We start from the raw sequence: 13,352 nt of genomic DNA on the forward strand, positions 1-13,352 counted from the left end.
TTATAGGAAGTCACATTGACACTGAAGGATATAGTTAAGGAGAATTCAGAGAGATGAGCAAATCGAGATATTCACACTCAACAGGGGTATCGGTTGCAGGGGAAATTGAACGCTTCTACACCCCAACCAGCAGCTCTAGGGACTCTTCCTCCCAACTCTTCTTAGCTTGTTTTTTCATATATGTAATTAGCATTTTCCCTATTTTTTATCTATCATCAGGAGCCGACTTTCTTTTTGGGGGGATGATGTTGTTGGGAATAATTGGAAATCTTCGGGAATAGTAATTACCTTCAGGAAAAGAGTTATTAGTTAAGTGTGGAAGTTGTTCGGTACCAAAGGTAGAAATCAATAAAAAGCACATTATCTTATATTGTATTGTCATGAATATTAAAGGAATCAGCAGTTCAGTTTTTTGAACTCAGTGTTACATTCTTTGCTTTTCTATTATGCATTAAACCTGTTTACCCATGACGGTAAACATGGATCAATTTTTTCTTCTCCAACACTCTTTGCTGCTTCTTTGTCAAAAAATTTAGCCCTAAAGGTAATTGTATTACTTGAAGCTCTCCCCCCATTATCTAAGACTTTTAGAACACCAACTGAAGGTTTTCCTCCACTAGATTTTCCATCTTCAACATTATTTTGAACGGGCCTATCAATTTTTAATTTTATTCTTGAATGGCCCTATTAGTACTTAGTTGCTGGCTCATTCCTCTTAAAAGTTGAACCATCTCCCTCATACTATCTCTTACCTTGGTATGGATTTCTTTGATCTCCCCAATGAACTCATGGGGTTTTGCCTCATCTCTGTCACCCCTTGCCATCTTCTTTTCTCTTTGCTTGCATTTGATTCCTGTCACACATCAGTCACCCATCAATCCATTAGCCTTCATTCACCTAAATCAAAACTCAACAAATTTTCATGGTTGCTATTTATTGTTCCAAAAAGTACGGGTTCAATATGTTTGATTATTTGATGTATAAAATAGTGGGTTTGGACATGAAATTAAAGATAGAGGGACGAATAAATGCAGAACCAACAGAATTCAGAAATAAGCAAGTCTGACCTTTTTAGCAGGGTAGATTGACTACAGATTTGTATTAAAAATGGATTACATTGAATGGAAGACATGTTAATAATTAGCATTGAAAGTTGCTGCCATTGATACCAACCTGTGTAGGCATTCAACAGTTGTCATGCATCCAATCTTGAATCATGAAGCCTGCTCCCAGCAATAGAAATTCTACAGCATGCATCAATACTTCTCAGTTCTCGCTATAAGAAGAAGCTACTTTAGCCAACTCACAACAGAATAAGAGAGTTTGTATTCCTGAATTGATGTCCCAACACCCACTTAAATCTCAGAAAATCTGGAGCCAAAGTATTGGCAGGGTTTTTGTCCTACCAATTTTGAAGCCACCTAGATTTGCATCTGAGATAACCTATGCAATTAACAAGTAAACCATTTCAGCCCTTTCTTCACAAACAATACTCATAAATTTGAGTCCCAGTTAGGTCGGCTACAAAAAATAACTGCCATAAAAACCCACATTGGCCTCAAAATTTTTCCAAAATTTGGCACTTGAAGAGAACAAAGCCGACCTCCCTAATTGGGGATGTCATATCGATGCTTGATGAGGAAAAACAAATGCCCTTCTTGGATGATTTGGGTGTGGAAGATGTTAGCGTTTTAATTTACACCTTTTAGTGTGACACAATATGAAATAGTGTGTACAAAAGAATCATTCTTCAAATTGGAAGGGGAAGCTCCTCACTCACCTAACATGCATGCACTATTTACAATTTACAGATTTTGGGGTGGTTCATGCATAGGAAACAAAAGAGAGATGTATTTTTTGGATTGCAATAGAAAGAAAGTTAACCAAAAATCTATTTTCTTGGCCCTTAGGCTAAGGAAAAAGGCCATTTAACACTTTTTCTTAGATGAGAGGTTTTATGATAGTTTCATTTGGCATTGAATGTTTTATCTGTTTGGCAATGATACGCAAAGTGTGCACTTGGGGTCACTTAGTAATGGTAGATACATCATAGAACACCAAAATGGTGCATTTTTATGTTCCTAGTCACTTTGGTTAATTGGTTTTTCTAGTTTTGGGAAAGTGCATCCAAAGAGTTGTATCGTAGCTTATAGGTTGGTCAATTTCATTGTGTTTCACAACATTTTTGTTACAGACCATTAATCCTTGACCTTGGCATTTGTCCATCAATTGGATGAAAATAATCAATGTACTACGAAGATGATATAATTCACCTAGGACCTAGGAGAACATTGAAAGAATAAACTTGACACCCAACAAATTTCTGTGTTAGATTGACAATAAGACTAGTAAGTCTTGAAAAAAAGATTCCAAAGTTTTGTAGGGGCACAACAAGCACCATCTATATTGTTTGCGTGGTGTTTTAGATCAGCTAGCCTTGTCACAACTTTTAAAATAATTGAAGTTTTCTGTAATGCCCACCCATAGTTTGTTTTTCCATTATATCTACCAAACTCTATTATGTTTATTTTATAGACATGTTAGTTTCAAGGATATTATTTCATAACTTGGACTAGAGATATATCAATGATGATTACTTAGTTGACTATATTTCATGTGTTGTTTAATGATTATGGTTACTGGTGCATTAATGATGCTTTAATGACGATTACTTCATATTTGAAACGATGCATGATTTTATTTGAGCATTTGATGTTTGACTTATAATTATTATGGTACTTACCCCATACTTGCATGTGTCTCTTTTATCTTTCTAGTTGTCATGTTTGATGTGGTTAAGGGAGGGAGTCATAGTCACCTGCTTGTTGGGATCTACACGATGTACCACTCCCTGCCATTACTTGTTTAGTTTAGGTATATTTATATACATGTACATGTTCATCTTTTATGCAAGATTGTAGGTATCGGGCATTGACTTCCCTAAATTGCCAAGATGAGCGTGCCCTATCACAATAACTCAATGGTAAGAATGGGGAGATAATGTTCAGGTCCAATCCCAACCATAGCCTAAATACTTGTCTTGCAAGGAGGATTCGTAATTAACTTTCTACCCTTTTAAAAACTTGTGAATTTATCTCTGTCTGTGTTGTTTGATTTTGAGTTTTGGTATGTTTCTTTTATGTGGATTGGACTATGTGATTCATTTGGTAAACGAATTAAATATGATATTTGGGTTAATCATATAATTAAATATTATTTGATTAAAAAGAAAATATTAAAATATGAGAATAATTAATTAATTAATTAAATATCTACTTTAATTTAAAAGTCTTAATTTAAAAAATTGGTTAAAGAGAAATTAGAATATGATGATATTTAATTAATTATTAATTAATTAAATATGTACTTCAGTTTAAAAGGTTTAATTTAAAAGTCTAATTTAAGAAGTTGGACAAAAAGAGAATTAAAATATTAAAATATTAAAGATTTAATATTGCTTTATTAAAATTATTTATTTAATAATAATTAAAGTAGAGTTGCATTTAAACAATGAGCTTTGATTATTATTATTAATTTAAATAATAAACTATGCTTTAATTAGTGCTTGCATTAATTAATAAGTGGAAAAATAAAAATATAAAAGAATATTTTAATTAAAAAATTCTTTAAATGTGCATAAATGAATTAAATTTAAAAGATTTGATTAAATTATAATTTAGGCGTATCTGTATTTATTTAATTTAATAATAATTTATTTAGGAGTTTTATTTTTAATAAACTTTAAATAATAATATTAGTTAAATTAATAAATATTATATTAAAAATGTCGCATGATTAAATAAGGGAGAGAAAACTTTAATTTAATAAAGTTTATTTTAATTAAATTGCATAAAGTTTGTGCATGAAAATTAAAATATTATAATTAAAGATAGAGTTTTTGCATGATTGCATGATCAAAGCCTTAATTTGAGAGGAAAAACTCTTTGTTAAGGAAATTAGAGTTCATTTCTAGATACACATGTTTTGCGGAACAAAATTCAGAATTGAATAAAAAGAATTGTTGAAAGTTTCAAAGGGTTTGGATTTGCATGCATTCATAGATTGTCTTAGATTTTAGATGTGGTTTTGAGGTAGGGTTTGGAAACTCATTGTAGAATTTTATTGAAAGATTTGTCTACTTCGTGTCTTCTTGCGTGTTTGCATATTGCTTATTAATTTACTATATTAATTGTTGAATAAAGAATTATATTGTAGATTTAAAAAAAAAGAAAACTTATTAATCAAGAAAACTTGATTGAAGAAAATTATAGAAAAACTGTAGAAAATTTTTGTGACTGTAATTCTTATAAACCCCTTTCTAATATAACGAATATTTGATTATTGAAAATTGGAAGAAAAAAACAATAAATTGAACAGTTAGAGTTTCAACTTTAAATTTGTCTTTAGAATCATGAGATTATCATGAATTTCTTAAATATAGATAAATATTATTCTTATATCTAAAATAATTTAATTGTAAAATTTATTGGAAAAAGAAAAAAGATTTATTGAAAGGAAAACATGTTGTAACTAAATTTATGTATGCATGCGAAAACAAACATGTTAAAAATAGAAAGTTAAGTATAGTAAGGTTATATGCATGTGAAAACAAATATGCTAAAAATAGAAAGCTAAGTATAATATGGTTGCATGCATGTGAAAGTAAATATGCTAAATATAGAAAGCTTAGTAGGGTTGCATGTGAAAACAAATATGCTAAAAATAGAAAAAAAAGGTATACTATAGTTGCATGATTTGAGAGATCAAAGACATGCAAAAATACTAATTGCATGTGTATTTTTATTTAATACAATTTAATTTTCAGATTTATTTAAAAAAAAATAAAAAATAAAATAAAATAGTTAATTAAAAATAAAATTTTAAAATTATTTATTAATCTTTATAAGTTTAAATAAATATTATCCATTTAGTTATAAAGTGAATGTTAGTATTAGTGATTATTTAAGTCTAATTAAACTCTTAGTTGCATATAAATAATTTAATATTTATTAATGCAAGAGGGAAGTTAATAACTAAATATTTATAATTTTATTATATTTTAAGAAAAATTGTGGTAGAGTTCATTTTATAATCATTTAGTTAATAACTGTTTGACTTTATGAGAGAAATTATAAATAATTAAATTATATTTCTAATTTTATCTCTAGTTGCATTATGAATTAAAGGAAAAATAAATATTAATATTAGATTTAAATAAAAGTCATACTAATATTTTAGAAATTGAAATTAATATCAATATTTAAATATAATAATATACATTTATGTTATTAATTAAATCATTTATGATTTAAAATTATTTAAATTAATAACATGATAATATTGTATGATATTTTATATGCACAAAAAGATTGAATATTTAAATGCTTATTATTTTAAATAAGTATATCAACATAACAATTTATATTAACGTATATATTCTTACTTCATTTCTAAACACATCTTTATAATCCAAACTAAACAAGAGAAATTAGTGGAATTAAATCACGTGGCTAAAACTATGTGTTTTCTAATATTCTATTTAGAGTTTTGTGATGTTTATTTTCATGATAGTTTTTCTTTGTCGGTTGTTTAGTTGGCCAAGTTAGGATGTGAACTAGAGACAGTTTTTGAGATTTCTTTTATGATTATTTGATTGGATGTCATGATGAATTTTATTATTTGAATTGAGATTTATGTTTTATGAGTTTTATGCTATTGAGCAATTTTGACAACTTGAGAACCAATGTTATTTTTTGGGTTGCCTGTTAAGGAACTAAATTCGATCAATATTACTTTTTGTGGTATGGAACACTATTGTGGTTTGTGTTTTTGGGAAGGTAGTCTAGGTGCATGTCTATGGGAGTGGCTTGCAATGGGGGTCGGAGTCCAAAGTGGCTGCCAGGGTAACTCATTGTAAGTTGTGTAACAAGTGATAATATAGTAATTAAAATATCTTGCCTAGCCCTTTTTTCTTAAGATACATTAAAAAGATAAGTTAGAGATTTTTCCTTGCCTATGCCTTGAGTGCTTATATAAACTAAGGATGAGATGGAGATGATACCTTGAGAGGTATGACTAGTTACCTCGTTATCATGAGAGGGTATTCTGGTTCTGCATAGAGTGACTAGGGGGCCAGGGTCTTGAGAGATTGTTAGGGTAACTCTAGAGTTGACTCGTGTGATGACACTCCATAGAATGTAGCCTGAGTTTCCTTCATGATTTTTTTTAATATTTGCCTCTGGTAGTGTACTTGTTGGATATTACTTTGATGGTGCATTTATTGTGAGTTGTTACTCATTGATTTGATTTCATTTATTGTTGACAGTTGGCTTTTATTAATGAATGATTAATTATTCATTGGTGGTGTTTATATTATTGGAGTTAGTGATTGATAGTTCACTTTTATCTATGACAATTGTTCTCTGTTGGTCATTGTTCTTATGACACTTGTCATTGATTTTGAGGTGGTTGTATATTTTTGGTCTTGGTATTTATATGTTGACTTGTTATGAGATATTAGTATCGGTATGAGTGTCTTTTCAATTTTTATTATCTCATCTTGAGTAGTTTGTGTTACTCTTGAGGTAATTTTGGCTATTAGAATTCTTTGCTTAGGATTATTTTATAATTTGATTATCTATGTGTGGATCGTACATTATCTCTTCTGCACGATGGGAGTGGGAGCCTGATTAGGTGATCATGTGGTCGGGATGTAGTGTATTCTTGCCATTTGGGTCCCCCCTCAGATTGATAGATGTTGGATGCTCGTTGATACAGTGGTTACCATTATCATTCTTTATCTTCTCTTGAAGACTTCTATTCATTTGATGTATCTATGTATCATGTGTTTTGAGATCTTACGGATATTGTATTGTATATGTCATGTCCTCAAATTTTAATGTAATAATTAAATTAAATTAATTAATTAATTGGTCCCAGAATTTAAAAATTTAAATAATACAAGGACCTTTAATTAGTTACTTTAATTAATTAAGAAGGGGCCCAAGTTAATATTTTTATTTATGGTTCTGATTGATTTTATATATTTCAAATCCATTTTTATTTTGTTTCTGTAGTTTGTGTTGCTATCGGCTATCTTTATACACCCTCGGATAGTTTGCCGTTGAGTATTTAAGCACAACTTGTAGGTAGTCTTTGAGTATGCTTTTGGATTATTTTTTGTGTTGCAAATTCCTGTTGGAGTTTTGGATCGTTCGCCATTTCGGAAGTGAAAAATCTTCCCTATTTGGCTTGTGCGGTTTCAGTGGGATTCAACCCTCACCTTATTCTGTTGTTGCATGTATTGCTTCGCTCGGATTTGGCAAATCGGAGCATCATCTTTGACAAATATTAATTGAAGGATTATTTGTATTGAATTCTCTATTATTGTCTAGAGTTCATCTAAATTTGTTGTTATTTTTGTATGAGCAAAATCGCTGTCATTGTTGTGGTTGTATCACTTTCGACACGAATACTCACTGACGATTGTCCCTCCTCCAAACTTCTGTACTACCCTTCATTTGCACCGTACGACCTGCTAATTCCACTGTACAATCTGAAACATACCATCACCGTATAGCCTAAAACACCTTCACTATATGGTCTTTGATTTATACCGTACGATCTTTGATTTCTACTGTACGGAAGTCACCTTGACACACCCTTAGTACAGCTCCTGCCTCTTCACCGTATGACCATCCTGTGGAAACTGTACCTCTCTTGTGCCTTGCTTCGGTACCGTACAAACCTCTTGATAGCAACTCCGTAACTTCACTTTCCTCCACCGTACAGACCCCATTTCATCATACGACTGATCTTTTCATTCGCGTATGGATTATTCAAGCTTCATCTCCGCTAGTTACCCAGTCCTCTGTACTTGGGAACACAACAGTGGTATCAGAGTAGAAACCATCAGGAGCATCTTCGAAACCGTTCGGAAAATTTCTGAAACTTTCAGGAACATTACCAAAACCATTCGGCAACACTACAGTGGTATTAGAGCTGGTGATCTTGCCAACTTGTTGGGATGATTGAGAGATTTTGGTACTTGGATCACACTTGGGCCTTGAACAGTGATGGAGAGTGGTGGTTGAAGGCACTACAAAGGATTGACAAAGAGCTCAGTGAAGGTGTTGATCTTCCATTAGATATATTGGAAGTATTTTTGTGTCAGGTGGACCAATTTACCTTCTAGATTTATACAGAGAATCCTCTCGCCAATTAAGGATGCCTTAAGTCAACCGAGGCTCTTGAGACGCCATAACAAGGATAAAAGATTGGCAGTTGCAGCATGTTTCAGCGAGGTCTTGAGAATTTCAGCTCCTAAAACACCGTATGATGATAACACCATGATAGAGATATTGCAATTGATAGTTGACAGCTTTCAGAGTCTTGATGCCTTCAGTAGTGACCTTTTTGGTAGGAGATCTACAATATTGGAGAATTGTGCAAATGTCAAAGTAAGTAATCTTCTCTTAGATCTCCAATTTCAAAATTTGGTCCATGATATGTTTCATCACTTATTGGTCACAATCAAGGAAGGTCATGATACTAAGATTCCAGTTGCTATGGAGAGTCTTATGATTTCCTGCATTGAAGAGATGGATGAGATATCCCAACCCATCACATCTATGTTATGGGCTGTTCGTAATCTAGATTGTATCCTCTCTATAGTAGCATATAGATTGGTCAGTAATGTTTTCAAGCATTGTGAAGAAAAACTAATATCTCATTTGCACAAGTGGGAAAAAATGGATGACAACGATAAGGGTGATGCTTTACATGAGGAGAATGAAGACATGATTACAGGGCCGCTCCAAGAGGATTTGCTAAATCTTTCTACTACACCAACATGGGGAGAACACCAAAAAAATGAAGAGGTTGCTTGCATGGATCTTGTTGTGCCTGTCACCAACACACTATTTATTGAGGAAGCTCTATCAGTTGTCGAAGTTGTGTCCATAGAAGCAGTGTCTATTCCTAAGGTTCATGTTCGTCGTTGAGTTTGTGTCCGACACCGTTGTGTCCATCACCAACGTCAAGTTCGAGTCCGTGTCTGTGTTCGTTGTCGAGTTTGTGTCCTTTGCCACCATTGTGTTTGTCACCATTGTGTCCATCACTGTCATGTCCGCACCAACGCAGAGTCCGTGTCTGTATTTGTTGTTGAGTTCGTGTCCATCTCCATCATTGTGTCTGTCACCATCGTGTCCATCACTGTCATGTCCGTCACTGATGTATTCATGTTCGTCGTCGAGTTCGTATTCATCATTGACGTTGAGTCTATGTCCGTCGTCGAGTTTGTGTCAACCATCGTGTCCATCACCGACGTTGAGTCCATGTCCATCGTCGAGTTTGTGTCCGACACCATTGTGTCCATCACCGACATCGAGTCTGTCTGTGTCCGTCATCAAGTTGGTGTCCGTCGCCGTTGTGTCCATCATCGTCATGTTTGTCACCAATGCCAAGTTCATGTCCGACACCATCGTGTCCATCACCGATGCCGAGTCTGTGTTTGTCGTTGAGTTCATGTTCATCACCATTGTCATGTTTGTCACCATCGTGTCCATCAACCGATGTCAAGTTCGTGCCCGTTACTGTTGTCCATTATCGACACCGAGTCCTTGTTCGTCGTCTAGTTCATGTCTGTAACCGTCATTGTGTCCTTTGTTGTCACTCCCACCATATCCATCATCATCATTGTATCCGTTGTCATCATTGCCGCCTTGTCTATTGCCATGTCCGACATCGCCGTCGTTGTCATGTATGTCATCTTCATTGTGTCCATTGTTGTCACTGTAGCTGTGTCTATTGCGAAGTCCATCATCATGTTCATCACCATCGTTGTATCTGTCAACATTGTTGTGTCTGTCACCAACGTCAAGTCTGTATCCATTGTCAAGGGTGTATCTGTCGCTGTAGTTGTATCCGTCGACGATGTCATGGTTGTCTGCGTCATCATTGTGTGTTCGTCATTGTGGTTGCATCGGTCACAATAGCTACGTTTGCCACCATTGAGACATTGCTCGCTGTCGAGGCTCTATCCATCATTGAGGCTTACACTAAGGTTTTGCGTGTCATTGAGGTTTTATCTACAGCTAAAATTTTGTTTGTTGCTGGGGTACTCTACGTTGAGGTTTTTTCTGCCAAGGTTCCCTTTACTAAGGTACTCTTTGTTGAGGCTTCCATCATCGTGGCACCCTTCGCCGAAGCTCCTGTCGCCAAGGTTTTCACAGTTGAGGCCCCTTTTGTCAACATTCTCACTACTGAAGCTCTCTTCGTCAAGGTTTCATCTGTCAGGAATATAATAGTGATCGTTGTGGTTGTGTCATTAAGTTTGTGCTAGCATTAGTGTCTGTGTGCATGACAATACCCAAAGAGATTTTTGGACATAATGATGTGAAAAATTTCATTAATTTGTATCAATGGGATGCTGGTGAAGGCTACGAAAATGTTTAGATCAAAGTGGCGCAATAGATGCTCAATGACAGTGTGGTGCAAGGGAGGTTTGATAACAATTCACTCATTTCGCCCACGTGTTTGATTTGGGACCTTGGAGTTGTTGATGTTTCATCAGATGATAGATTGCTTGAGGCAAGCAATCTTTGGGTAGTGAGGATTTGTCATGTCCCCAAATTTTAATGTAATAATAAAATAAAATAAATTAATTAACTGGTCCCAGAATTTAAATAATAGAAGGACCTTTAATTAGTTACTTTAATTAATTAAGAAGGGGCCCAAGTTAATATATGTATTTGTGATTCCGATTGATTTAATATATCTTGGACCCATTTTTATTTTGTTTCTGTAGTTTGTGTCACCGTCGGCTATCTTTCTACACCCTCAGAAAGTTTCTGGACAGGTATTTAAGCACGGCTTGTAGGTAGTCTTTGGGTATGCTTTTGGATTATTTTCTATATATTGCAAATTTCTGTTGGAGTTTTGGATCGTTCGCCATTTCAGAAGTGAAAAATCTTCCCTATTTGGCTCGTGTAGTTTTGGTGGGATTCAATCCTCACCCTATTTCGTTGTTGTATGTATTACATCGCTCGGATTTGGCAAATCGGAGCATCATGTTTGGCAAATATTAATTGAAGGATTATTTGTATTGAAGTCTCTATTATTGTCTGGAGTTCATCTAAATTTGTTGTTATTTTTGTATGAGCGAAATCGCTGTCATTGTTGTGGCTATATCACTTCCGACACGAATACTCATTGACGATTGTCCCTCCTCCAAACTTCCGTACTGCCCTTCATTTGCACCTTACGACCCCATTGTACGGCCTGAAACATACAATCACCGTACGACTTGAAACACCTTCACCATATGACCTTTAATCGCTATCGTACAACCTTTGACTTCTGTCGTACGGAAGTCACCTTGATACACCCATTGTACGACTCCTACTTCACCATACGACCATCTTGTGGATAACGTACGACCTCTCCTGCACCATACGGGCTTCTTGACAACAACTCCATACTTTCTCCACTTTCCTCCACTGTATGGAACCCATTGCATTGTACGGCTGATCTTTTCGTTCACGTATAGATTATTCAAGCTTCATCTCTGCTAGTTACCCAGTCCTCTGTACTTGGGAATATAATGGTGGTATCAGAGCAGAAACCATCGGGAGCATCTCCGAAACCATTTGGAAAAGTGGCTGCCCAACATGAGCAATTGGGGCTGTACAGCATGGGAGCATCTCCGAAACCGTTTGGGAAAGTGGCCGTGTAGCACGAGCAATGGCCGCTCAGCACGGGTAGTAGTCGCGCAACACAGGCAACTGAGGCCGTGCAACACAGGCTGTGACTGTGTAGCACGGGAGCATCTCCGAAACCGTTTGGGAAAGTGGTCGCGCAGCATGGGAGCATCTCCAAAAACCATTCGAGAAAGTGGCCGCACAACAAGGGTTGTGATCGCATAGCACGGGAGCATCTCCGAAACCGTTCGGGAAATTTCCAAAACTTTCGGGAACATTACTGAAACCGTTCGGGAACACTGCAGTATATTGATGTACTTGTATCTATTTTCACATACCCTGTGACATATGCAGTGGATGTTAATCATTAGATGTGCTTTCATATTATTAGTTGTACTTATGCATTTGCTTATATGACTATGTATGTGTTTATTCATTTTATGATTGTGGACATTGTAATTGAGACTTAAACTTATTAATAAAACTTTATTAAATGTGACTCAACTTGAAGGAACCCTTGATAAATTGAAACTGTATTTTTAATTGATTACATGCTCTAGGTGTGCATGTATATATTGCTTCCGCATTATTGTTATTTTGATGTTGTTTAAACTTAAAAAATAAAAATAATTTATTTTTGTAAACTTTGTAACATATTAGGTTTATTTCTTTTGGGTTCCCAAGCGGGCCGTTACATTTTGATTTCTCTAGTTTGCATCCCATCTTTAGAGAGACTTGCTTCTTTGTTTATTATGATATCTTGCTGCCTACCCATTTTGGGTCACTTTGATTTATCCAATTCATGCTCAGCTGTTCTTTGTTCCATCAACCATTCCGTTGAAGCCTTTCGCACCAAAGTATAAGACATAATGATCGCTTATAACCATTATTTTGGGATTTTCCTCAAGTGTTGAGATTCTCTCATTAGTTTTACTAAAAGATAAGGCAATAACAAACGTCTGAGATTGTGAACAACTACTGTTAAGTACAATAAGTTCTTACGTGTATCAGTCAGGATGTTTAGAACTGAGTGACAACATTATCATGATTACAAACTTGGCGAAGAATGAAAAGGATATAAATTAGATTTTCTTTCTAATATTTTGTTTTGAAAATTTACTATTTTGCATTTCTTTTTTGTGTTAAATATTATGTTCATCATTAATAAATTATACCATATCTCTTGTATTTGCTATTTAGGATTTTTGAACTTTGCAGATCTGGGGAGTTATAAATATATTTTATTTATTTATTTGAATGGATTTCCATTTGAGATAAAAAACAAGATATTGGTGAGTCTGATTATAATAGCTGAATTGATCTTTTTATAACAATTTTAATACTTCCATTTGAACATACAGGGGTTCCAGTTTTTCATCAGAGGAGGGTATTGTTTATGGTATTATAGCTGGAAATATCGCAGTTCATCTCTTATGGAGACATGCCGATCAAAGATTCATGTACAAGAATTTTCAGGTTGATCTTAATCTATGACCAAGGATGCTTTTATTCTTATGTTCTTTTAACTTGCAGGGTGCTTTTTATTTATTGATTTGTTGACAAGGTTTAATGTATAGTTAAATAAGCTTATAAATTGGAGCTTTGTATGCTTTTTTTTTTGACCTTATGGATAATAACAGATTGGATGGGTTT

The 13,352-nt window shown here is 34.4% G+C and overlaps 1 protein-coding gene across 3 annotated transcripts in view; it reads left to right on the forward strand.

The window, feature by feature from the left end:
- Window positions 1-13,352, forward strand: part of LOC149534736 (RHOMBOID-like protein 12, mitochondrial) — a 243,120-nt gene that overhangs the window by 26,421 nt on the left and 203,347 nt on the right. For all 3 annotated transcript variants that reach the window (XM_089803136.1, XM_089803138.1, XM_089803137.1), the window contains exon 2: window positions 13,061-13,175. In XM_089803136.1, coding sequence (XP_089659262.1) covers window positions 13,061-13,175 — 115 coding nt within the window. The remainder of the gene's footprint in view (window positions 1-13,060; window positions 13,176-13,352) is intronic.

The sequence above is a fragment of the Cupressus sempervirens genome, chromosome 10 (assembly GCF_028749045.1).
Source record: "Cupressus sempervirens isolate cs-2001-9-10 chromosome 10, ASM2874904v1, whole genome shotgun sequence".
NCBI classification, from domain to species: Eukaryota; Viridiplantae; Streptophyta; class Pinopsida; order Cupressales; family Cupressaceae; genus Cupressus; species Cupressus sempervirens.